General features: G+C 44.3%; 1 protein-coding gene across 1 annotated transcript in view; it reads right to left on the bottom strand.

Annotated features, from left to right (window-relative positions):
* FAM114A1 (family with sequence similarity 114 member A1) overlaps nucleotides 1-26,063 on the bottom strand; it is a 68,789-nt gene that overhangs the window by 18,865 nt on the left and 23,861 nt on the right. Inside the window, exons 4-9 of the mRNA XM_055139372.1 lie at nucleotides 19,985-20,098; nucleotides 19,729-19,832; nucleotides 17,193-17,327; nucleotides 14,215-14,367; nucleotides 7,914-8,037; nucleotides 2,266-2,357 (exon numbers count right to left, since the gene is read on the bottom strand). Of these exons, the coding sequence (XP_054995347.1) occupies nucleotides 2,266-2,357; nucleotides 7,914-8,037; nucleotides 14,215-14,367; nucleotides 17,193-17,327; nucleotides 19,729-19,832; nucleotides 19,985-20,098 (722 nt within the window). The remainder of the gene's footprint in view (nucleotides 1-2,265; nucleotides 2,358-7,913; nucleotides 8,038-14,214; nucleotides 14,368-17,192; nucleotides 17,328-19,728; nucleotides 19,833-19,984; nucleotides 20,099-26,063) is intronic.

Below are 26,063 nucleotides of genomic sequence, written 5' to 3'. Positions count from 1 at the left end.
CACCAAAAAGAAACCCCCTATCCTCGTTGAGTCTGGAAGTGATTCAAAGTGTTGCAACACATGGTTTGCATGCAGGCACTCACTCAGGTTCATTCCCCAGCACCACTGGTCCCCTGAGCACTGGCAGGTGTGTCTCCCCACTCCCAATGTCCCCAGCAAAAACCAAACACCTTGTGTGGCTTTCTGGTAAGTATAGAGTAAGAAAACGGAAGAAGCAGAAAGAAAAGGCGAGAAGCACTGTGGATCTGGAGGTCTGGAGAACCGGCCTGCTGCGTGCAGCAGTGGGGAGATGGCGGCTGGAGGGTCGGGGTAGCTTTGGGGAGGGGGACCCCAAGACAGTGATGGCGAGAAGTGGACACTCTAGTGGAGGGTGTGGAGTTGGAAGAATGGATGCATGAAACCCTCTCGTTGACAGCCTTGTAAATTGCAGCAACTAAAATAAAATTTTAGTTTAGTTTTACAACATAGCAAGAGTTGTCTTGAAGGATCAATAGTCTATTTTCACGTTTCCTTAGCAACTATAAACTAATCATAGGATTTGAGGCTGGAAGTTAGATAGCACCTAAGGTGGGAAGAAGGGTAGCTACAGTCACGGGTGGAGGAGACACTCTGATAGAGCTCGTGAACTCTTAATACTTCCCGCTGGGGAGTTGAGCAAAGGCCGTACTCTTCCCCTGGGTCAAGAGGGAAGAGAAGGGAGTTATTGGAAAGGTCTGGAATGCCCCCTGATTTATTTTATTTGCCAAGTATGTTCTGAGCTGCCTGAGAACTAAAAAGTTCAGATGAATAAGCGGGGATCCCCATCCCAAAGGGTTATTCTCAGACTTTTGCAAGGGCAGACTTGCCCGCTGGTATCTAATAGCCCAAGCTGTTTGTTTAAGAGGCGGTTGCTCCTGCCCTTAATTCTCATATTGAAGCTTTCATCTTCAAAGTTTCACGCATTCAGGTGTTGATGACTTAGCTCAAAGGAGACCCTGAGCAAACTCTAGGCATGTCCTCTTCCTGGGACAAAGGTTTCCCTGACTAGAGCATAAACTGATGGCACCTCAGAGGCGGCTTCTTGGAGCGATGGCAGATGCTGCCCGGAGATGAATGAGGCAATTTCCTGCTGTGCTCAACTCACTGACCTCCTGGAATGGGCGACCTCTCTCCGAGATAAAGAAATTTCTCATCTGTCCACTTCACTGCCTCATCTTGCCTGTCCCTCTCCCGCCTTGGTAAATGAGGGTCGGGATCAACTACTGCTTGCCAAGAAGAAAGAAGGAAAAAGACAGAATGTGGAAAGATCACATACTTTTAGCTAATGACTTGTGTCCTCATTACTCCACAGCAAGACCTTTTACTCATGTGCAAAATATTTGTGCATCATCAGGAAAAGCCATATTCCTGTTGAAACTGGAATGCTTTTCTTTTCTTTTCTTTTCTTTTCTTTATAATGGTTTAGTTTTGGTTTTGGAGGAAACAGACATTTATTTATTTGGTTTTGGGGGCATTTCCAGTGGTTCCCAGGGGTTACTCCTGTCTCTGTTCTCAAGAATCACCCTTGGTGGGAATTCAGGGGACCACATTGGTGCTTGGGATGGAACCAGGGCCAGCCTCTTGAAAAGAAAATGCCCCAGTGACTCTACCATCTCTCTGGCTCCAGAAACAGAAATGTTTTATTCATGTTGACTGACATTCCAGGTGGAAAGGGACATCTGCCTGCAAACGCTTCTAATTCTGGTCATTCATAGCAAGGGGAGATGGTATTTAAAAAAGTCACTAAGTGATTCTGTACCCCTTGTCTCCACTGCTCTGAGAAAATTCAACTTTGAGGAGAAATGGCTGACAAAGTCACAAGGTATTTTAACTCTGAAGTGTAAGCTGAGATGGAATCTTACGACACAGGTCTATATTTTAGAGGTAGCACCCTGCTGTGGTCAGGGACTACTCCACAGCTCAGTGCTCTGGGGGCCATTTCAGCAGTGCTTGGAGAAACCACGCAGTGCCGGGAATGGAGCTCAGTCTTCCTACAGGCAAAGCATGGAACTATTTCTCTAAGCCCTCAGATCTTGTGCTCTAAGATCACATTGCATTATGTTGCCTCCCTGAATCTTAGTTACTGAAGCCAGCTTCTACATTCCCAGCCCCTGCTATGGGATTTAGGGCTTTTTTCCATTTCCAGTAGATCTCTGGTATTTTTAATTTAGACTTTAAAACAAACAAACAAACAAACAAACAAACACCATGACTAACGGCAACAGTTCGTACTCAGAGGGTGCTGACCTTATTGAGTTTGTCAGGCGTGGCCGCAACATGTAATTCGAAGAGAAGCTCTGTGAGCATGCTAGCGAATTCTTCTCCCTTTTCTTCTGGGCCTAGAAATGGAACATGACAGAAGGGACAGGCTGATTTAGTTGGCATCCTTCAGAAGGTGGTGGCTCCCCCAAACTTAAGCCCAATCCGTGGGGCTGAGGTGGCGTTGTTCTCAAAGCAGCACAGCTGTAGGGCAGCAGGCTGGGTGAGGGGAAACAGAAGCCCACCTGCAGTGAGGGCACCCCCCCCAAGCCTGGCCAGAGGGCCAGACGGAGCAGAGAGGGGCTCCGCTATGCTGGTCAGCGGCTTTGTTGAAAGGACGAGTGAATAAACAAACGCCTGTGCTCTCATGACTGAGGCCCGTGACAGCACTGTCCGTCTGAGGGCTGCACACCTGCACACCTCCTCACCTCCTCACGCTCGGGGGGGCCCTTGGATGTCCACAGCGCACCAGCGCTGAACAGGAGCAGGCAGATTCAGTGGGCTGTGAATGCTTCTCTGGAACAATGTTAGATTCCAGAGAAATCTCCTCAGGTTTCCTCAGACACTTGCCCGAGCCTATGCCAGTCAGAGGAATGTCTTCCCTCCAGACAGGGAGCCCCTTAAGGTCAGAGAGGGCATTGGTTTGGTTTACTCTGGAATCCGGAGCATTTAACACATGCTCTGGACATGGTAGGTCTCAAATGAATGTCTTATTAATAAGCGTTGGGGCTACTAATACATGATCAATAAACTATGAAACAATAGATAAGAACATGCCAGCTAGAATACACATATCCTCTTTTGCATATATATAATATAATCTATAAAAATATATAACATTCATATTTTATAATATATAAAATATATACTATAATATAAAATAAATTATGAATGGGCTCTAAGAGGAGAGATCTTTCTTTCCTTCTTTATTTTGCTTTTTGGGTCACACCTGGTGATGCACAGGGGTTACTCCTGGCTTTGCACTCAGGACTTTGCACTTTACTCCTGGCAGTGCTCGGGGGAACATATGGAATGCTGGGAATCGAACCCGGGGTCGGCCGCATGCAAGGCAAATGCCCTTCCTGCTGTACTATCACTTCTGCCCTGAGGAGAGACCTTTAAAAACCTTGGGGCCAGAGCAATTGCACAATGGGTAATGTATTTGCCTTGCACTAGGTTGACCCGGGTTTGATTCCTGCATCCCATATGGTCCCTTGAACACTGCCAAGAGTGATTTCTGAGTGCAGAGCGAGAAGTAACCCCTGAGCATTGCTGGTATGACCCCCAAACAAACGACAACTTAATTAAAAAAATGACTGTTTTGTCCTTTGTCTGACTGCGGTTTCTGAGACCACTCTAGATTTCTGGTAAGAACAAAGAAATTGAGTCATTGTGGTTGGTGGGTGGAAGTGAAAACTCATCAATTTGGGACGATCATATCTCCCTAGTCCTCAGCAATCCTCGAGAACACAGGCGGGTGAAGGTGCGCTTCGAGAAGGACCGGCAGGTAAGACAGACGGCTAACACTCTCGGGCACGCACACTTTTCTGCTTTGTGGGTAACGCAGGGCAGTAACAGCTGGAAAGAAAGCCCGGTCACTTTGGGTCTTTGTCAAACCTCTCCGCCTCTCACTTTGTCCCCCCTGAGAATTCCTACGTTCCCTGGGGAGACAGGTGGGTAAACAAAGAAGAAAAGCCATCCTTGTCGGGTTTTATAGAGATGAAGGAAGAGGGACAGGGGCCCTTGTGGGTGGAAGTTTCCAATGGGTGGGCAGCTGAGAAGTGCCCTGCGGGTAATGCCCTGGAGGGACGGAGGGTGAACAGCTCCAGGCAGGGGTCAGGTGGAGACCAGAGCAAAGCTCAGGAGGGACTGTGCTTGCTGGGGCTGGCATGGAGGCAGGGTGGCCACAGAAAGGCAGACACACACCACACACACCCACACACGTTATGAGAGAGAGAGAGAGAGAGAGAGAGAGAGAGAGAGAGAGAGAGAGAGAGGGAGAGAGAGAGAGAGAGAGAGAGATTAACACACAGAGAGAGACTAGCACATACACAGAGGGGTGGGGGTGGAGAGGTGATTCTCTTTCAGCCAGGCAGAGTCTAGGTTTCATCAGGAAGAGGGGTAAGAGTCTCCGTCCCAAGCTGCCTGGTCTTTCTCAAACTGTTTGAGGCTGTGTTATAGGAAAGAAAACACAAGACTGAGATGCGGAAAATGTGCTTCTAACCAGTTACTGCATTTATTGGTTCTGGGGCTTGGGGCCAGTCACAGAGTGTCTTTGCTTCTATCCTTTAAGCTTAGGGTAAGAAAACCTATCCTCTTCAGCGTGATGTAGACAAAAGATAATATAATGAATGTGAAGGCATTCTGTAAATGATCAAGCTTTATGTTGCTACTGTCCATGTGTTGCAGAGATGTAAGCAGCGGAGATTGAACACAGTTGGGAACTCTCAACACTAAATTAGAACACAAGTACTTTGGGCAGCGTTGGATTCTAAATGCTCATTTGCTCTATAAAACAGGAAAACACACCAATAACTTCTGGCAAATGTTTTTAGGAAAAGAATCAGTGGGAGAGAGAGAAGTATAAAGAAACAGATGATAAAGAATGTTGCAACAAAGAATATCTATTACTACAACTCTTGGTCTGTCCCTAGGGCTAAGAAGATCTTCACCAAGGCAATAAAAATAGAAAACAGCCTTTTAAATTCTCTCCACAGCAGTGGTAAACCACATCAGAGACCCATAGCAGCATGATAAAACCATCCTCAGTGGAAAGACCAACATGCAAATCATTAGCTAATGCTGCTAAAGGCAGAGCAGCCTGCTCTTAAATTGACCTGAAAATCACATTTGATTACATTTTCAGAAAATAAGATCAAATAAATTATTTAAGTATTAGGAAGTGTTTCAGAATATGTGAGCTTGTGAGAACGCACACTGATGAGAATGCTCTGTTTTTCCACGACGTTTTGCTTCTGGACTATCTGGTCACCCCCACTGATCAGCCACTTCTTTTCCAACCTCTCATCACGAGGAGTCCACACAACTAGAACCCCATGATTCTTTCCTCCCAGTTCTCCTTTAAGTGTTTGGATGAGATTTATTTATCAAACGAAGTGAATTAAAATGAAATATTTCAATTATCTCTAGTGGTCCTTTGGGAAAATGGATCTATTGTGGGGAGAGATAGGGCCATTTCCTCTTCTTAAAAGAAAATGCTCATCACAATGTCATTTGGTTGAGGGAGTCATATTCTTCTATCTCAATTTAGTGAGAAACAACAGTGAGATGTAGTAAAACTATCACTCATAGGCACTGTCACTGCCATTCCGTTGCTCATTGATTTGTTCAAGAGGGCACCAGTAATATCTCCATTGTGAGACCTGTTGTTACTGTTTTTGGCATAGCAAATACTCCACGGGGAGCTTGCCAGGCTCTGCCGTGCGGGCGAGATACTCTCAGCAGCTTTCCGGGCTCTCCAAGAGGGCAGAGGAATTGAACCCGGGTTGACCGTGTGCAAGGCAAACGCCCTACCCGCTGTGCTCTCGCTCCAGCCCATCACTCATGGTAATATGTCTTATTGAGCATATTAAGTGTCCTCTGCAAGAAGCAGTACTAAGTGGGGTGCAATACTGCCCTAACATGTAACGGCACGTATCAATCTCTGATGGAAGGGGATGTGGGGATGTCCCTGCATCCTTCTCGAATGACACTCCTACTAAGACCAAGGGACAGCTGAGGCATCCAGAAATTGAACAGAAAGAGCCTGGTTCTTTTCGGCAATGAGCTTGGAAAGAGGCATTGACATTAATTTATCTTGAAACCATAACCCTAGCCACATCACCTCTGACAGCGAATGTCTTCGTTTTCTCCATATTCAAACAGAGTCAAGGCTTTCATCCTGGGTAACCTGGAGAAACCTACAAATGCTCTGAAGGAACATTATTTCCCAACTGTCTCTTTCTTTGGCCTCTTTCTATGGTACGGTATAATTTATTCTTTTATTTAGATGCAATGAGCACAAATCTCATTAAGCTGAGCATGGAAAAGGTCAGAATGTGGGGTGAGAGAGAGAGAGATTGGTATTTAAATGACAGTTTGTAAATGCTTATGATAATTTTGCTCTGAGCATCCAGGCTGAATTCCTTGACCTCATGGGCTTTAGTTTTGATGAAAGGTATGCACCTGCCTGGGCACAAGGCTTTCAGTGACTAAATGGCTTGAATGCGCATTATCACCACTCTGGGTGGGCAATAATAAATGCAGTCATCCATAACAGGTACAATTAATGCACCTTTATTATTTTCCTGGCATTTTCTTAGTACTTTAATAATTGCAGCCAGTATCTTCGAGCAATTCTGCATGCCTGGTTGTGTCATAGACCTTAAAATTATTATAGGTATAATCTACTTTGACTCTCACACTGGCCCTTAGGAATATGTATTATTATTTCTATTTTATAGGTGTAGATACTGAACTTCAGAGATTATTGTACAGCAAGTGAGTGGCAAAAATGGTTCAAATTAGATGACCCTGCAAAAATTCTGTTTTATGTGTCCATGTGTATAGCTTCCAGGAAACAACTAAGGTTAGACTGGCAATAACATCAGTAAGAAATCACTCTCGAGAAACACAGCAGACTCAATTCTGCTCCCCCATGGTCAAACCCGAGTCATCAGTAAGGAGGTATAAGTTTGAGAAGCTGTTTTTCCCCTCATAAGGAAGTCTTGCTTCTGAGCACAAAATAGGTCTAGTGGGCTGGAGCGATAGCACAACAATTGGGCTTTTGTCTTTCACGTGGCTGACCCGAGTTCGATTCCTCCGCCCCTTTCGGAGAGCCCAGCAAGCTACCGAGAGTATCTCGCCCGCGAGGCAGAGCCTGGCAAGCTACCCGTGCGTATTGGATATGCCAAAAACAGTGACAATAAGTCTCTAAATGAGAGACGTTACTGGTGCCTGCTCGAACAAATTGATAGCATGGGACGACAGTGACAGTGACAGTTCCTGGAGTCATGGTGGGGGATGACCAGGAGCGTGCTCCTGAGTCACGTCAGTGACAGCCAGCCAGCCCGCCTGACACATCACTCCCAGTGCACTGTGGGGAAATGGTTCGAACTTTGTCTGAATTAAACACTTTGGGTGGATTGCAGACCACTTATGTGTACACACCAACTCCTAAACACTGACAGGAAAGGGAAGACAAACAGGAAAAGAAGGTTGCTGAATCCCCCATACAGCATCCACAGCAATTATATCCAACAGCTTTGGCAGACTAACAAGCAGATATTGGAGCAGAGGCTCGAGTCGGCAGTGCACTGTATTCTTTCTTCCTTTGCTTAATTCTCCCTATGACGGCATGCCTTTCACATGCCAGGGACTGTGCAGGACCAGAGAAGTAAAGATGGCAGCTGGGAATTCCCACCAAGCAAAAGAGAGAATTAGGAATCAGTGGGACCCACCTCACCATGGCAGTTCTAATATAAATCCCAAAGAACAGAGAGGTGGAGTGTCTCAGAAGTGGGGGGAGGCATATGAATTAAATGCTCACCCCACCCCATCAAAGGGCTGTACTCATCAACTCATGAGGATTATACAGACACATTTGTTTTGCTATCTGATGCATTATTTCCCTTTACCTGGTTCTTCTTGATTCTCTTCATTCTCTAATTCTTTGGCTGCGAAGATGTCTTTAATGGAAATTAGGTCATGTTTTAAGAGCTCCAGCTCCTCTCCATTAAGTGAAGCTAAAAATGACTGAACCTGAAAAAAGAAATAGGTCAGCATAGCTGTCACCGCTCCTCGTTACTAACAAGCATGTAGCTCCAGATCTCCACCCCCCCCCCCCACACACACACCCCGCTCTCAAGATTGAGTAGTGGTGGAAAAAGCTGGGCTCACTTTTAGATTTACTGCAGCTTTGGGGGAATTATATAAGCTCCCCGGGATGTAGTTGTGTTTGTTTTTTTCTTTTTCGTGAGATCCACACTGCTCTGTGATACTTTATGGGGTAGACAAAATACCATGTATGAAGCTCAAAGCATGGGTGTATACAGTGGGTGTGACATGGAAAGTGGAGATAGCTCTTCTGCCTCTGGTTGAAAGTATGCTTGGTTGTTAACCTGAGACTCAAACATCCCTTACATGAGGGAAATAAGTCTGAAGAAGAGAGACAAATACTGGATGACCTCACTTATAGGTGCAGTATAAGGAAACAAAGCAAGGGAACAGACACCCCCAACAAAAACAAAGACACTTCTGGATTCTGATGGCAGAACTGGGGTTACCTTGGGAGGAGAAGAAGGAGACATGAAAGCTGGCGGGGGCCTAATGAACAGTGTCGGAAGGTTATGGGTACTTGTATGCTCAGTGTGGTGTGTTAACTTACATTTTAAAGAGTTGCAAAACTCTAGCTCTAAAGCATACACAGTCTTGGAAAACAATGTTACCTCAAAAAAAAAACAATAAAAGATATCACCTCTGTGCTTGATTTTAGAGTCTTAGGTAATTTAACAAGTCTCTGCCTCAGTTTTCTTTTTCTTTCTTTGGTTTTTGAGTCACACCTGGCAGTGCACGGAGGCTACTCCCACCCAGCTCTATGCCAGGGGGCTGGTCCTGGCAGTGCTTAGGGGACCATACGGTGCCAGAGAGCAAACCTGGGCCTCCTGCACGCAAAGCATGAGCAGGTGGGGCCCAGCATACCTGGAGGGTGGCGTCCCTTCTCTTGCTCTGACCACCTCCAAGCCTTCGTCTTCTTAAATGTTTTTATTTTATAAAGTAGTTCACAATTTTTGATTACACTTAATATTCAAACACCAATCCCACCACTCACTATTACACCATCCCACCACTATATCCCAGATGTTTCCATCCAAAAACGCAACTCCTTCCCCAAAGCAGAACTGAAATGATGTATTTTGCATTGTTTGTTATGAAAAAACCACTGAAAATGCTGCAAAAAAGCTTCCTTAGAGGAAATAATGTGAAGATTGTTGCATTTCACCCAGGGGCCATTAAATCCTTCAATAAGAGATCACTAACATGTCATTAAAGATTGTGTCTTGTGTGTTCATATATATATATATATACATATATATGTATATATGTATACACACATATATACATGTGTGTGTATCTGTAAAAAAAAATACTTCCTTCTAAGATTGGTTGCCTCCTACTTTGAACCCCATCAAATGTGGTGCGCTACTCTTGGAGTATGGGTAGTGAATGGTATGAATTTACAGCTGCATGGTTCAGGAATAGGTTCACTCATGGGTGAAGCTTGGCCCAAGTGTGTGGATAGCAGCCGTGAGCTTGGCAGTGTTTGAGTTCTGGAGGTCTTTGGCTGCCAGGGCTGGGTCCCTTAGGGCAGGGAGGGGTCTCATCCACCCCGCTTGGGGAACCCTGAATGAAACAGCCTGGCTCGGGGTCCGGCAGCATGGTTCCGGTGAGTGTCATGTCATGCTCCCTTCTGGGAGAGAAGGACATGTGACTCTGGATGGAGGCTGGTGACAAGATTATCTGGCACCAGCCAGAGGTGGCTTATGGGCGTGACTGCTGAGTTGCTGGAGAAAGGGGGATAAGGGCAGAGGATCCCTGTTCCTGGTTCCGTTGAACCCAGAGTTTTCAGTCACAAAGTCCCGCATACCTGAGTTGTCTGGGGATTTACTCATGGGCGAGGCTTGGCCTGAGCGTGTGGAGCGTGGCCGTGAGCAGGGCGGTGGTTGAGTTCTGGGGGTTCTCAGGTGCCAGGACTGCATCCCTTGGGGCGGGGAGGGTTCTCACCAGGCCCCTCTGGGGTGCCTCGACAGAAACAGCCTGACACAGGGTCTGGCCAAACCTTCATTTTGGATCTGATGCTCAATGTTCAGGTCTCGGGTCTGGGTGCACAGCTCATACCCCTGTGCTTCAGGTCTGTTTCCTAAGTAGCACGATATAGTGACTTCCGGATTCTGGTAGCAGTTTTCTTTTTCTTTCTTTTTGCTTTTTGGGTCACACCTGGCTATGCTCAGGGGTTAGTCTTGGCTCTGCACTCAGGAATTACTCCTGATGGTGCTCAGGGGACCATATGTGATGCCGGGGATTGAAGCTGGGTTGGCTGCTGTGCAAGACAAATGCCCTACCCACTGTACTGTTGCTCCAGCCCCCAGCAGCAGTTTTCTAAGAGCTAACAAAGGCAATCCCTGGATGCATGGCTCAGAGTACAGCATGGTAAAAATATGCACATGCACACATAACATTTTTGTTTCCCTATGTCTTCTGAGGCACAGTCATACTATGGGATTTTTATTCTTTTAATGTTTTCTGGAAAGCATTATTTTTCTCTTGGAGTGTGTGTGTTTGTGTGTGTGTTTGTGAGTTGCTCAGGGATTATTCCTGGCTTTGTGCTAAGGGATCACTCCTAGTGGGCTTGGGTGCTGGGGATTGAATATGGGTCAAGCCATGAGCCAGGCTTAACTCCTGTACTATGTCTCCCACTGCCACAAAGATTTCTTCCGGTGGTACTCAGGGAACACCAGTGTCACTCCCAGTGGTGTCCCCGGGGTCAAACAGTGCCAGAGATGCAATCTAACCCTTATGTGAGACATGTGCTCTAACCACTTGCGCTATATTCCTGGCTCCATGGTTTTGCAGTTCAATTTAAAAAAAATCTTCATTTAACAGTGAACCACAAAAAAAATGTCCTGGATAGTACATGGACAACAACAAAGGGGAAAGGAAGAAAGAAAGAAAGAAAGAAAGAAAGAAAGAAAGAAAGAAAGAAAGAAAGAAAGAAAGAAAGAAAGAAAGAAAGAAAGAAAGAAAGGAAGGAAGGAAGGAAGGAAGGAAGGAAGGAAGAAAGAAAGAAAGAAAGAAAGAGAAAGGAAGGAAGAGAAAGAAAGAAAGAAAGAAAGAAAGAAAGAAAGAAAGAAAGAAAGAAAGAAAGAAAGAAAGAAAGAAAGAAAAGGAAGGAAGGAAGGAAGGAAGGAAGGAAGGAAGGAAGGAAGGAAGGAAGGAAGGAAGGAAGGAAGGAAGAAAAAAACAACAGAAAAAGAGGGGCCAGAGTGACAGTACAGCAGGGAGGGCATTTGCCTTGCACGTGGCTAACCCGGGTTTGATCCCCAGCATCCCATATGGTCACCCAAGCACTGCCAGAACACATTCCTCAGTGAAGAGCCAGGAGTAACCCCTAAATATTTCTGGGTGTGACCCAAAAAGAAAGGGGGAAAAAACAGGAAAAGGAAAACAGTCTCAGAAACATGCAACTTGATGGCCTGGAGAAGAGGATGGGTAGCCCCACGCCCTTTGGTTCTTGGCCACCTGCTCTAAGTCACCTGCTCTAAGTCAGAGCTCACCCTCCCTGCCCAAGGCTTCAGGGATCCCTCAACCGCTCAGAGTCAAATATAAGAGTGTCAGAGGCAGAACCCACTTCTCCATGCTAAGGCCCATGTCCAGGGTGAGCTTGCTGTCCCCTGATTTCCCCTTTCCCATGGAACGCTGCCTGGCCCATAGCCCCTGCCAGAGGCAGCTTCCCTGGGGAAAACACTCCTGCCTACATCAGCCTGATTCATTTATGCAACGAAAAGCCATTTAAACATGCTGACTGACTATGTGCATGTGTTGCTATAGAAGCACACACCGATCTGTATTAGGTTTGTTTTTGTTTTTTCAAAACTCATCATACCTTGCTGATGTTTGCTACTCAGGCTTTCCTTTGGGGGTCATAGTGTGGGTAGCAGAAATGGGTGACTGGTCACCCCAGGGTTCTGTCAGGAGCATCCCCATATGAATTTTAACCCTGAGTGGAGAGGACCCTGCCTGCCATCTGAGGCCTTGGCGTTCTAACAAGTGAGTGAATAAATAATGTTCTAAAATCATAAAACGAAATCTACTAAAACCTGAAATATTTTTCAATGTTGTTCTTTCATTTCTATTTGCCATTTAAGGTATGATGATTATTTTTCCACCTTCCAACATTTCCCCGCATAGTTAAAAAATGGTATAAGAACCTTAAAATTTTACAGATTTTTTTCTTTAATCTGGATACCACCTTTTTAGTTATCACACATGAAAAAAAAAAATCTCTAAGAAAAAAATTGCCCCAGGCATCAACCAGTATGAAGTGATTGTATTGCTCCTGTTTTACCAGACTTATAAATAACTTTGATCTAGCTATTTCAGAACTGCATATATTACAGCTGACATACAACTGACAAGGGCAATTCTCTCTTTATTATTAAAAAACAATTGATACTGTTAATGATGATTTCTCATGCACATAATTCCAACATAATACCCAGTCCCCACTTCCCACCCCCAAGGCCCTCTACACCCCCACTTTCCACTCCCTCCAGTTGCTCATCTCCCCCAACTCATTTGTGTGGGTCAGTTCTCTGGCTGTGTTGCCTTTGGCCCTTTGTTGTTACTTTACTTTGCATCTTTAAATCCCACATATGAGAGAGAGCTCATTCGTTTCTATCATTCCATATCCATCTCTTTCCTTCGGACTGATTCACACAGCATGATACCCTCTAGTCCCATCCATATCGATACAAAGAGCAAGATTTTTCAAGTCTGCAGTTTGGAAGAAACATGAGGTCTTGGTTTCCCTTGGGACGGAGTGAGGCCAGGCCCTGGTGGGCATTTCTGGCATGGGGGTAGCCTGCCAAACCGGGATTCTCAGCTGGCCTTTGCACTGCAGATGTGGTAGAGCGTTAGACCAAACCTCCTGGAGCTGGGGGATGGTACAACTTGGCATAGGGAAGGAAAGAATATGGAGCCAGAGGGGTCATCAGGCTTCATAGGATTTGTGACCTTCACATAATGAGGTTCTAAAAATGAGATATTTGAGACCCGGGTGTGAGTACATCAGGTAGGGTGTTTCCTTGCATGGGGTCAGCCCTGGTTTGATCCCTAGCATTCCACAGGGTCCCACAAGCCCTGCCAGACGTGATCTCTGGATGCAGAGCCAGGAGCAAGCCCTGAGCACTGCCAGGTATGGCACCAAAACCAAATAAATAAGCACAATTTAAATGAGGTTTTGGCGGTGCAAGGGAAAGCACAGTGACTCAGAAAGTCTGCCTTGCAAGCATTGGTCATGAGTTCAATCCCTGAAGCTGCCACATGTGTCCAGTACAAATTTGGAAGCTCTGCTGTCTGTGAACCTAGTGCTGCAAGAGATTGCACAGGCAGAGGTGTGAGTACCATAACCAATGGTGGCGACCCTCAGTGAGCTCTACGGCCGAGTATGGAAGTACCGCAACTTGATGAGCCCCATAATCACAGGTGCAAGCACCATGGCCAGGCTTGTGTGTGACCCCCATGCCCTTGTTATCGTAACAATAACAAGAGCAGTGACTAAGGAAAGTGGGCGTGGATTTTTTTTAAAAAATGAAGTGGTCTAGACAATATCGTATGCTGACACATAAAACATTCCGTCTTGTAAATCAACCTTATCTCAATAGAAAAAAAAAATTTAGGGAGCCAGGGCTCTCAAGTGGGAGGGTGCAGGAACATAGAATAAAATATTTTTAAGGCAGATTTCCAGTTTCTTTCATATTTTAGAAAGTTCATTCACAGAGGTCGGAGCAACAGTACTGCAGGTAGGGGGTTTGATCCCCAGCATCCCATATGCTTCCCCAAGCAGGAGTAACCCCTGAGCAGCATCACTGGGTGTGACCCAAACACTGGAAAAAAGAAAGGAAGAAAAAAAGGAAGGAAGAAAGAAAAAAAGAAAAGAAAAAGGAAATGAAAGCAAAGAAAAGGAAAGGAAAGGAAAGAAAAGAAAAGAAAGGAAAAGAAAAGAAAGAAAAGAAAAAAGAAAAGAAAAGAAAAGAAAAGAAAAGAAAAGAAAAGAAAAGAAAAGAAAAGAAAAGAAAAGGAAAGGAAAGGAAAGGAAAGGAAAAAGAGAAAATGCATCTGGAAATAGGTTACTTAAAAATGACCAGCAGACACATGTACCTTGCTTTCACTTTCATTGGACAGAATCTCCAGGGCTTCCAGGTGTGACAAGCCTTGGTACTCGTCAAACAGCAGCCCATAGTGCACAGTCCTCTCGTCCGGGAGCTGCTGGGCCAGTCTCTGCTTCTCCTTCTCCTTGGCTTCCCTTAACAGCTGCAGAAAGACACAGATTGGTGCACTCACGTCTGCTTCTGAGAGATGCAGGGGCAGAGACAGTTTAGGTGCTCACCATGCATGAAATTGATTGCTGTTCAATCCCTGGCACTGCATATGGTCTCCTCTGAGCCCCCCTGGGAGTGACCCCTGAGCACAGAGCCAGGAGTAAGCTCTGAGTATTGCAGGTATGGTGCTCCCCCACTCCCATGGTTTTTTTTTTAAAAAAAGATGGGGGTTGAGAGGAACTCTCTCCTTGGAATTTCTTCCATTATGACTGTTTTGGGGGAAGATTCGATTGGCATTTTTTCTTTTAATACTGCAATTTGGTTCATTATGTACATGACAAAACGAAGCAAAAATTCTCCATCTGGACTGGTGGAGGGATGGGTACTCGGTCATTGTATAACTGAAACACAAGCATGAAAGTTTGTAAATCTACAACTGTACCTCATGGTGTGTCACTAACAAAAAAATTTTTTTAAAAAATTCTCCACCTGGGAACAGGATTAGAAAAACAGCTTCACACAGCCTCACAGTGGTTTGCAATTGTGTGCTTTCTGTGTGTGTGGGGAAACTTCCTATTCTCCAAAACGCTCCCTTTTTCTACAAAGCAAGTCAATGTTCGGTGGGAAACTAATTCAGCAAGTCAGGCTTGACTGCATTTTCTGCACCAGGCAGGCTTCAAAACAGAATTAAGCTGGCTTGATTTCATCTGAGTTTTATTATTTAGAAATTTGAGTCTGTGTGCTTATTAAACAGCTTTGATGAAAATATTAATAAAAGATAAACTCATTATACATTTCTCTCCAGACACTCACTATAATCAATTCTTAGATTAGTCTCCAGAACTGGGACTATAAACTGAATTTCTCTTCATGTTGTTAATTTTTCTCCAGTTGTTTTTGGGCAGATTTTTAAAAAGATAACAGCATGAACACAAATCCATCAGTCACTTCCAACACGTTATCCCTGCTTTCTTGATCCTGAGCATCTTTTACAACTTCATCAAGTTTGCTAGGGCATCGAGTTATAGGGTTCTTTAGTGGAGAGAACTTCGGATACACCAGCCACCCCATGGTCATAAGGAGAGCACGGAAAGGCAGGCTCCATTTTTTATTATGTCAGGAAGACAGCCTCATTCTCCTTTAGGATCTTGAAGCTGCTAAAGAAAAACCCATAGGGTTCAGGCTGGAGTGAGTAAGGCACTTGCCTGGCATGCGGCCAACCTGGGTTTAATCCCTGGCACCACATATGGTCCCTCGAGTCCCATCAGTAACGTGATTCCTGAGTGCAGAGCTGGGATTAAACCCTGAGCACAGTTGGGTGTGTCCCGAGCCCTCCCCCCTACAATATTCAAGAAAATTAAAAGCTAATATTTATCTAAGTTTCTAAATATAAAACTCTAATATGGAGCTTGCTTTTCCAGGTGTCACATACCCAACTCATACTCTTGTCCCCTGATATACGAGGTCCCATACTGAAATCAGGGGGACCAGCTGATGTCACAGATTCGAGATCAAACCTGGGTTGGCTGAGTGCAAGGCAAGTGCCCTGCCTACTGTACTATCTCTGCCTCTAATTTTCTTGATTATTGTGAGTAAATATAACATAAAATCCTTCCCATAATTTTTCTCAAGAAGGATAGAAAACTTGAGAACTAGAAGTGTGAAATGTTTTTTTTCTTTTTTTTTCTTTTTTTTTTCATTTTTTTGTGGGGGGTGTCACACCTGCTGATGCTTAGGGGTTACTCCTGGCTTTGTACTCAGGAATTACTTCTGGCGGTGCTCAGGGGACCACATGGGATGCTGAGAATTGAACCCGGGTCGGCTGTGTGCAAGGCAAATGCCCTACTCATTGTGCTATTGCTCCAGCCCCTGAAGGTCATTCTTGAGATGTAGCTTAGTAGTAGAGTGTGTGGCATAAGGTCTGCTGAGAGAAGGAAGAAAGGGAGAAAGGAAGGAAGAAAGGAAAGATAGCAGGCCATTTTACATATTTTAATAAAATTATAGATAAAAAATCAGACACCATTTTCTATCAATTACTTTGATACTGGGCTGGAGCGGTAGCACAATGGTACGTTCAACTTTCACGCGGCCGACCTGTGTTCAATTCCTCCAACCCTCTCCGAAAGCCTGGCAAGCTACTGAGAGTATCTCGCCCGCACAGCAGAGCCTGGCAAGCTACCCGTGGCGTATTGGATATGCCATAAACAGTAACAATAAGTCTCACAATGAGAGACGTTACTGGTGCCCGCTTGAGCAAATTGATGAGCAACGGGATGGCAGTGACAGTGACAGTGACTTTGATACTGGCTGTATAATAATGGCAGTAACTAACATTCCTGAGTGTTTAGTACAAGTCAGATTTTATTTTATTTCATTTACTCCTTACTCCTTACAACAAAGCTTTATTAGCAGCAGCTACTAATATCCAATGAATGAATGAGTTAATTGCAATATAAAAGGGTTAAGTAACTGGCTTAAGACTGCATAGTGAGGAAATGGTAGAGCTGTGTGGAATACTCACCATGGTGCTGAAGATTGAATGGTCATAACCTCCCTTCCTCAAATTCGGTGTGGAAACCTAACTTGCAACAGGATAGCTCTGGGAAGTGATCATGTGATTAAGGTGGTGACCCCCAACCCCTGCCCAGGGATGGTATCTGCGCCTTTATAATGAAAGGCAGAGAACCCTCAATTTTCACTCTAGGACTTGGTGTCAATTGGATCTGAACCATGTGCTTTCAACTACCCATTAAAAAGACACAATAAAAATGTCTTGTTTTTACTGAAACAGGAAATTGCAGAAGTTTGCCATCCAACCTGAGATAAGGAAACGGTTCTCTCCATGAGGTTCTTGGTCCTTTTAAAGCCTGGGTCACTTTCCGCGAGGACATTCATGGTTTTCTTGCCAATGAATTCCAGAGCATCAAGACCGCCCGTTAAGACGCTTTTGCCCTGCAGAGGAGACCACTGCATGAGATTCAGGTGCCCCCCTGCTCTTCCCCTGGAGCAGCAAGTCCTAGACACCGGATTTCAAGTACGGAAACCAACACAGACTCAGATTTTCCTCAGGGGAAGTCATGGGGTTCCATGTTGTTTTTTTTCCCCTTAGAAGAACATTCATCATGGAATTTGTAGGACCTAAAATGCTATTGCCAAATGATGCTTAGAAAAACCCAAAGAATATTTGAAGTTCATTTTATTCGTTCTCTCTGTGTGAATTGGTCTGTATCTACAACATGAAAAAAATAAGTATCCCAAATGCTCTCTTTGTTTGAACAAAAAAGTCTTTTTTAAAAAATTTTAGTTTTTAAATTTTGGGCCACATCAGGCACTGCTCAGGGCTTATTGTGCTGAGGAATTACTCCTGATGGTGCTCAAGGGACCATATGTGGTGCTAGGGATTGAATCCAGGTCAGTCACAAGCAAGGCAAATACACTGACCACTGTACTATTGTTCTGGTCCCTGAAAAAAATCCTTAACCCAAGTAACAGAATTATTTGCAATAGTCTATAGTCTATTCAAACGTCAAATATCCTTGCCAATTTAGGGAATTATTAAATTGGATGTGTAGGTTCTGCAGGCTGTTTCAGAAGTTCTTGCATACTTTCAGAAACTAGTAAAAGCCTCCTGTAATTAGTATATTCACAACAGAAGGCAGGTTGAGTTCCATAAACTACTGACTTTAGATGCTGTTCTATTATACAGCTACCCCTATGCAAATTCCTTTGTCAGCTATTATTTTCCTTTTGAAAAAGAAGAGTCAAGCAGTCAAGACTTACATAAGTTGTTCATACAAACAGAACTGCTGACTCTTTGCAGCTTCTCTTGTACACACACGCCAACCACACAACTGCAATGGATCTTCCCCTTCCAACTTATGGAATTTACAGATCACTGTATCACTGTCACCCCGTTGTTCATCGATTTGCTCAAGCGGGCGCCAGTAACCCAGTTTGCCACATGCAAGGCAAACGCCCTACCCACTGTGCTTTGGCTCCAGCCAAATCATATTATTGTCTCTATGCATCTTCGAATCTTTGTAATGAGCATTTCAACAGCCATACTGGAGTTCACTGAATTAATCTGCTTCATTAGTTACTGTCACGTCAAATAGTCATTCTTCTCTAGAGACTATAAAGCAGGTCTTTTATTATTATTACTATTATTTGAGAGCTGGAGTGATAGCACAGCGGGTAGGGTGTTTGCCTTGCATGCAGCCGACCAGGGTTCGATTCCTCCATCCCTCCCAGAGAGCCCGGCAAGCTACTGAAAGTATCCCGCCCACACGGAAGAGCCTGGCAAGCTACCCATGGGAAATTTGATATGCCAAAAACAAGTCTCACAATGGAGATGTTATTGGTATGTGCTCATGCAAACTGATGAACAACTGGAGACAGTGCTACAGTGCTACTATTATTTGTGTGGGTTTTTTGGTGTTTTTTTTTTCCACACTCTGGGCTTACTCCTGACTCTGTTGTCAGGGATCCCTCCTGGCAGGACTCAGCACATCATATAGGGATCGAACTCGGGTCAGCTGCATGAAGGTAAGCACCCTATCTAATGGTCTCTTTTCAGCTATATGTGTATAATGTTTAAGCAATTTTTATTTTAAGTCTGCAAAACTGTTATTGGTAGGTTTTCACACATAAAACATTCCAGCACTACAGCCTTCACCAGAGTGTCCACTAGTGTCCACTTCTCTTCACTATCCCAGTGCAGGCCTCACCCCCCGCCATCCTTCCTATGGTTATTGACACATTTTAATTCTGGAATGACTTTGTTATTACTCTAGCTGAAGGTGGAGGGACACAGGTCATCTTAGAGCTGGGTCAAAGGGCTGGGCCGGCTCTAGGCTCCTTCTCCCTTCCCCAGTCCGAGGCCGGCTCTATCTCAGCTGGAAAGTACCTCTCTTTCTCTGGCTGAAAAGTGGCCCTTCTCAGCACTTCCTCTCTTTGCCACATAAAATGTAATTCATTGTATTGAAACCCCTTATAATTTTGGCTGCAAGGTCACATCTACTCTACAGGAGAAAAAATAACAAAACTGGGGATGGAGCAATAGCACAGCGGGTAGGGCGTTTGCCTTGCATGTTTTGAACCCGGCCAACCTGAGTTCAAATCCCAGCATCCCATATGGTCCCCTGAGCACCGCCAGGGGTATCCTGAGTGCAGAGCCAGGAGGAACGCCTCTGTATCGCTGGGTGTAACCCAAAAAGAAAAAAAAAAGAATAACAAAACCATTATCCAGAGTTATGAGCGTGGCCATGTTTTCTCCGAGGTATCTAGACCACCAGATCAACAGAGTTATGGAAAGAAGACATTGGGAAGGCAAGGGAAGCAGCTTGTGCCTTACCGTGTTCTGGACCGCATTGGTGATGGCCGAGAAGACGCCCCGAGACCCAGATGAAGGGGAAGAGGGGGAGCTTTCCGTGGGACTCTGAGCTGGCGCTGCCTCTGCTGCAACACAGATAAACTGCCTGTTAGACCTCATTTTGCTGCTGCGAACTTGAAAATTGAATTGTGCATAGGGTGTACTAAAGACATCCAAGTCCGAATACATAGGCCAAATCCAGGTGCACCCCTGGGTCTCACATAATCACATCACTTACTCTGAGGAACTTCGTGCTCAGCGTCAGGTTGAGTCCCATCAGCGGAGCCAGAAGGGGCAGTGTGGACCCGCAGGGTGGCCCCTGCCTTTTCCTTGACCGCTGATAATCCATGACCTGGCAGGAAATACAAATATATTACATAGGTACAACAACACAGCACGCCCCCCCACCCCAGACCTGCAAAGTCAGCCTCGAGTGATTTTATTTTTCAGACAGATTTTGTTCTTTGTTTGGGACCCACACTTCTTTAGGGGTCACTGCAGGTGGTTTGCAAGGGTGTGAAGGGGACAGTGCAATGACAGGGATTGAACCTGGGACTCTTGTATGCAAAGCATGCATCTCGCCTTTTAAGTTATCCCCCAGACCCCTGCAAATTCCAGCCTCACCGGCAGGCCTCCTGTAAGTTATAGATGTGTTGGAAAGAAAAGTGCAGCGGGGGGCAAGAGGTCCGCAGTCCTTCAGACGAGGCTCCTGTTGGTGCTGGGTTTCCCCGCTGCCCGCGCAGATACCCCTAACCTCCCAGTGATGGGACTGCTCACGGTGTGTGCGCACAGGGGCCCTTGTGGGGCTCCCCTAGGCTTCGATATTCCCTTTGCTTCTCCTGCTTCACCTGGGATTCCCAGCCCAAGGCATCACCGAGGAACAGCGCCCTCATTTTCTTTCCTTTTTCTTTTTTCTCCCCTAAGTAACTCAAGGCAGGTACATATTATTTTCTTTTCTGATTCCTTGCAAGCCAGACTGTGGCCGTTGCTGAATTAATAGTTGTGGAAATCAGAGAGACCTCAACCCGCTCTTTCAAAGGACTCGGCACTTCTTTAGTATGGAGATTGCAGGGTCTGGAGTGAAGCTGTTAAACTCAAAGGCTAGTAAGAAAACAAGCTGAGAGCAGTAAGGGATGAGCGTTAGTTTTCTTAGGCAGTCGCAGAGGGGGACTGCACCAGCTAAGCAGGGGTCGCAGGAATGAAGGACAGTTGGTTTACTCCATCTGGGCAGGCATAGTCTATATGCACAGTCCAGCACAGTGACTCACTTCCTACCTCCCCACTCTCCCCACAAAAGCACCCTCCCCTTGATAAAGAAGTAATCTTATGTACACTTAATTCTTTGTTTCTCCATGGAGGCCCTGAATGATGGCAGGTGTCCTACAGGCCAATTTCCACAGGAAAAATGGGCAGACTGCCTTCAAGGGACACCCACAGAGTGCCTGAGAATTCAGCTCAGCACTACCGGAAGTCAGTTTCTACCTAAAGACAAAGGTATATCCCACTGACTAGGGCTTTCTCTCCATAAGGCCATTAACTTCAGACACACAGAGCGAGCGGCAGGCAGCTACCGGGGCTTCTGGCCAGAGGGCTGGAGGCTCCCATGACCACATCTGCAGACTCATGTGCCAGTCACAAGCCCCCATCAGACCAGCTGGCTATACATCAGAGGTTTTCAGAGTCTCAGATTTGATTGATTTGCTAGTGGCTCACAGAACTGCTCAGGAAACTCATGTGCTCCCTAGACTACCAACATGAAGGGATAGGAACCAGAAGCTGGATAGAAGAGATGCCACGGGCAAGGTACGGGAGGAAGTCCTAGAGTAGCTATCCATGCCCACTTCAGACATGACATTCTTTCTCAATCCAATCCGGAAGCTCTCCAAACCCCTTTCCTCTTAAAATTTTGTGGAGATGTCAATATCCAGGAGAGGTCAATGAACTCTTTGCTTCATTGACAACCCACCTCAACCTCACACAAGGCCCACCCCACGGTGGATCTGGTGGTTACAACCCTCCAATCACTAGACTAGTTCTCTGGACAATCCCCCAAAGTTATCTTCATTATCACAGCAGTAGGTCATATGTGTGCATGTGTGTGTGTGTGTGTGTGTGTGTGTGTGTGTGTGTGTGTCCAAGACTTTTAGAAGCTGTGAGCTAGGAACTATAGCTGAAGACCAAATATGTGTAAGAATACCTTTGTTTTTTTGGTTATCTGAATGGCCACATAGAAGTGCAAATCTTACAAACTACAATGTTTGTAGGTTCCCATGTCAAGTCCTAGTTTTTCTTCACTGTCACTGTCACTGTCATCCTGTTGCTCATCCATTTGCTCGAGTGGGCACCAGTAACATCTCCATTGTGAGACTTGTTGTTACTATTTTTGGCATATCAAATGTGCGACAGGTAGCTTTTCAGGCTCTGCCATGCAGACGAGGTATTTTCGGTAGCTTGCCGGGTTCTCCGAGAGGGACGGAAGAATCGAACCCAGATCGGCCACGTGCAAGGCAAACGCCCAACCCACTGTGCTATCGCTCCAGTCCTAGTTTTTCTTAGCATTCCTAAATTGAATTTTTTTAAAAATCACTCATCTACTGAGGATCTTATATAGCTGTTGGATTCTTGAAGGGGAAATATCATGGGTTTCAGCTTGACAGCAATCCCCACATGTCTAGCAATCTGGGATGAAAACTGAAGCATTCATTTGGGCGGTTGCTGGTTATTAATGCTCAAGCAGCAGCAATATTAATATGTGGGGTGGGGAAGCCCGAAGCCCCAGCAGGGTCTGATAGTGAAAAAGAACTATCTAGTCAAAGGAAACAGTTCAAATGACCGACTGTCCTGTTGAGTAAGAAAAATGGAGAAATCCCAAATCTAAGAAATATTCTGCCACTTAATTTATTATAATGATCTAAATCAGGGCACTGTTTTTTACCAAACAGAGAACTAATTACATCCCATGGGATTCACCTTTGTTATATATGTTCTAAAAATTCTTGAAACTTTAGAAATGTTATGGATGTTGACAGTAGTAATTACATATAGAAATACATACATATTATGAGCATATTCACCAGAAGTTCAATGTCTTCACTGAGTTACTTGGGAAAAAGCTAACTGCTAAAACTAAAACTGGATGATCAGAGATAGCACAGGGATTAAGGCACTTGTCTTGCATGCTGTTATCCCTGTTTCAAATCCCCTGGCACCATAGATGGTCCCCAGACATGGTACCCACTAAGGGTCACCCCTAAGCACAAAGCCAGGAACATCTGAGCATATCTGGCTAGAGGTGGTCCCCAAACTGAAAAACAAACAAACAAACAAACAAACAAAAGGCTTGAATAAATGGGAATGTCCAGTGATTTCTCAATATTTCATAAAAACTTACTAGTTTTTTAGTAACCGTGAAGGTACAGTCTATAATCATGCTATTTACATACTGGATCTGGGTTCTTTGCCATCTATCAAAATGCATATATTTCCTAAGAGAAAATAATGTACAGCTAGATATCCATCTATACTTTTCATCTAGATTTTTCTGAGCTAAAATCAAAGAACAGTTGTGCTTGAGCCGGCTGACATGCACCATCTGCCCCACCTTCTTTGCTTTAGCCACATAAGGAAGATGATTCACATCCTCCGGAGATCATTCAGGGTTTACTGAGCATCACTACAATCTCTTTCCCCTCCTTGGCCCCTCATACATTGTGACCTTGTGTGTTTTCTCACAGGGGAAAGTGCTTTCCCATCTCAGAACACAAATGATCACAGACTTGTTTACCTACCTGCCTCCAGAAAAGTCACTGTGCTTGTAGAAAGAAATACCTTTTTTAATATTCCATAAATAAGGGGTATCTTTTTAATACATAAGGCGATGATCTATTTCTAACACACACACACACATACTCACAGAGCTATGGTTTTTCATAAAAGCTAAGATTTTGACAATGTGCCACACCTTACTTTGAAGAAACTTCTTAAACCTTACCTAGTGTGACATCTAGTGCCCAGAACAAGGAAGTCACCACACAGAGTCATTGTTAACTTTTCACCAGAAGCAATTTATTAACAGAGGCTTCGCAGGGAGCTAGCAATTACAGAGAGAAAATGACTAATATGCAAAACACTAGACGGTATAGTTCATAGATTATTTTCTCCTATATAAAAAAAAATCCTAAGAGTCCTCAAAGAAATGAAACCCTCCAAACCATTCCCTTAGAACCAGTCTATGCTAAAAATGGGCCTCCCGTGAGCTTGGGCCCGACCATGCCCGGGCCGGCTTGGGTCAGCATGGCTGGAATGCTTCAGAATCCTCCCTCTGCTTACAGGCAGCCCTTCCCAGACACCAGATGCTACTATTTCCCTCTCCCTGGCTGAGGACTTGAGTGTGGGCCGGTCAGGCTCACTGAGAGGGTGCTCGGCACTGGGAATTAGGCTCACAGTTTCACACTCACCCCGGTGACATCTTAAACTCACTGGGGGTTTTTTCACTGGGGTTCGCTAACGGCAGAAATGTCAGCAGCAGTAATGCGGGGGTGAAGGGTTGAACTCATGAACTTTGACCACTAAGGTCAAAACCTCACTCAAGAATGGTTACTTTGCCTTATGGATAATGAAAGAGGTTTGTTGGTGGTGCTTGGTCCTCTCTGGCCAAATCATGTCTTAGGGGAGCAATAACAAACAGTTCTATGGGGCACCCTGGATAACTGAGCTGCTCAAGGGGTACCATCTATTTCAAGGTCCCATTTACTAATAAGACTGGAGCGATAGCACAGTGGGCAGGGCGTTTGCCTTGCAGGCGGTCGACCTGGATTCGATTCCTCCGCCCCTCTCGGAGAGCCCAGCAAGCTACTGAGAGTATCCTGCCTGCACATCAGAGCCTGGCAAGCTAACTGTGGCAGATTTGATATGCCAAAAACAGTAACAACAAGTCTCACAATGGAGATGTTACTGGTGCCTGCTCGAGCAAATCGATGAACAATGGGACTACAGTGCTACAGTGCTATATACTAATAGATCTTACAATAGAGCACCAACACACTCATGATAAGAGTTCTTTTTCTCCCTTGAAATTTTAAAAATATTTATTGGGATATTCTGATTTACAATACTATTAATAGTAGTTCCATGCATACATCATTTCATGCAAAATACCATGAAGTTTTGATTATTATAGCTTTATCATTTAAAGTTGGGAAACACAATACCTTCCACCTTCTTTTAGTTTCTTAGTATTGCTTTGACTATTCTGGAAGTTTTGTTGTTCCATATAAATTTTAGTAGAGTTTGTTCCAAGTCTTAAAAGAACATCTTTGGAATTTTAATAGGGATTACATTGAATATGTATAATGCTTTGGGTAGAAAGGTCACTTTAGCAATGTTAATTCTTCCAGTCCATGAGCAGGGAATATTTTACTACTTCCTGGTCTCATCTTCTGTTTCTTTAAGCAGTATAGTTTTCGCTGTATAAATCTTTCACCTCCTTTGTTCAGTTGATTTTTAGATATCTAATACTTTTGCACACATTTTGAAAGGAGTTGACTTTTAAATTTCTTTTTCTTCGAGTTCGTTATTTACAGATAGATATGCTACAGATTTTTGTGTATTAATTTTGTAACCTGCTACCTTATGATATTGGTTTGTTGGTTCTAAGAAGTTTTTTTGTGGAATCTTTAGGACTTTAATATACATTATTATGTCATCTGAGAACTGTAATAGTTTAACTCCTTTCTTCCAATTTGTATCAGTTTGATATATTTTTATTTCCTGTGATTGCTGTGATAAGGACTTCCAAAACTTTGTTGAATAAGAGTGGTGAAAGTGGACATCTTTGACTTGTGCCTAATCTAAGGGGAAAGAATTTCATTCTTTCTCCATCAAGTATGATATCATGCTATAAATGGTTGTTACTGACTTGAGATATGTTCTTTCTATTCCTATTTTTTAAAGAGTTTTTATCATAAATACATGTTGAATCTTGTCAAAAGCCTTCTCTGCATCAACTAATACACAGCATGTGATCTTTATCATTCCTTGTATTTACACGGGGTATTACATTAATTTATTTGTACATACTGAATGATCTTAGCATTCCTGGAATGAACCCCACTGGATCACAGTATATAACATTTTTTTGCTACATTGCTGGAATGAGTTCACTAGATTTTATTGAGTATCTTTGCATCAATATTTATCAAACATATTGGTCTATAATTTTCTTTTATAATGTGCTTCTAGTTTTTTTATTAAGGTAATATTGACTTCAGAGAAGCTATTGAAGAGAATTCCTGTTTTCTTGATATTTTCAAAAAGCT

Source organism: Sorex araneus, chromosome 5 (genome assembly GCF_027595985.1).
Source record: "Sorex araneus isolate mSorAra2 chromosome 5, mSorAra2.pri, whole genome shotgun sequence".
Classification (NCBI taxonomy): domain Eukaryota; kingdom Metazoa; phylum Chordata; class Mammalia; order Eulipotyphla; family Soricidae; genus Sorex; species Sorex araneus.
Note: the sequence above shows the minus strand (reverse complement) of the source record. Positions and strands in the feature narration are given on the sequence as shown.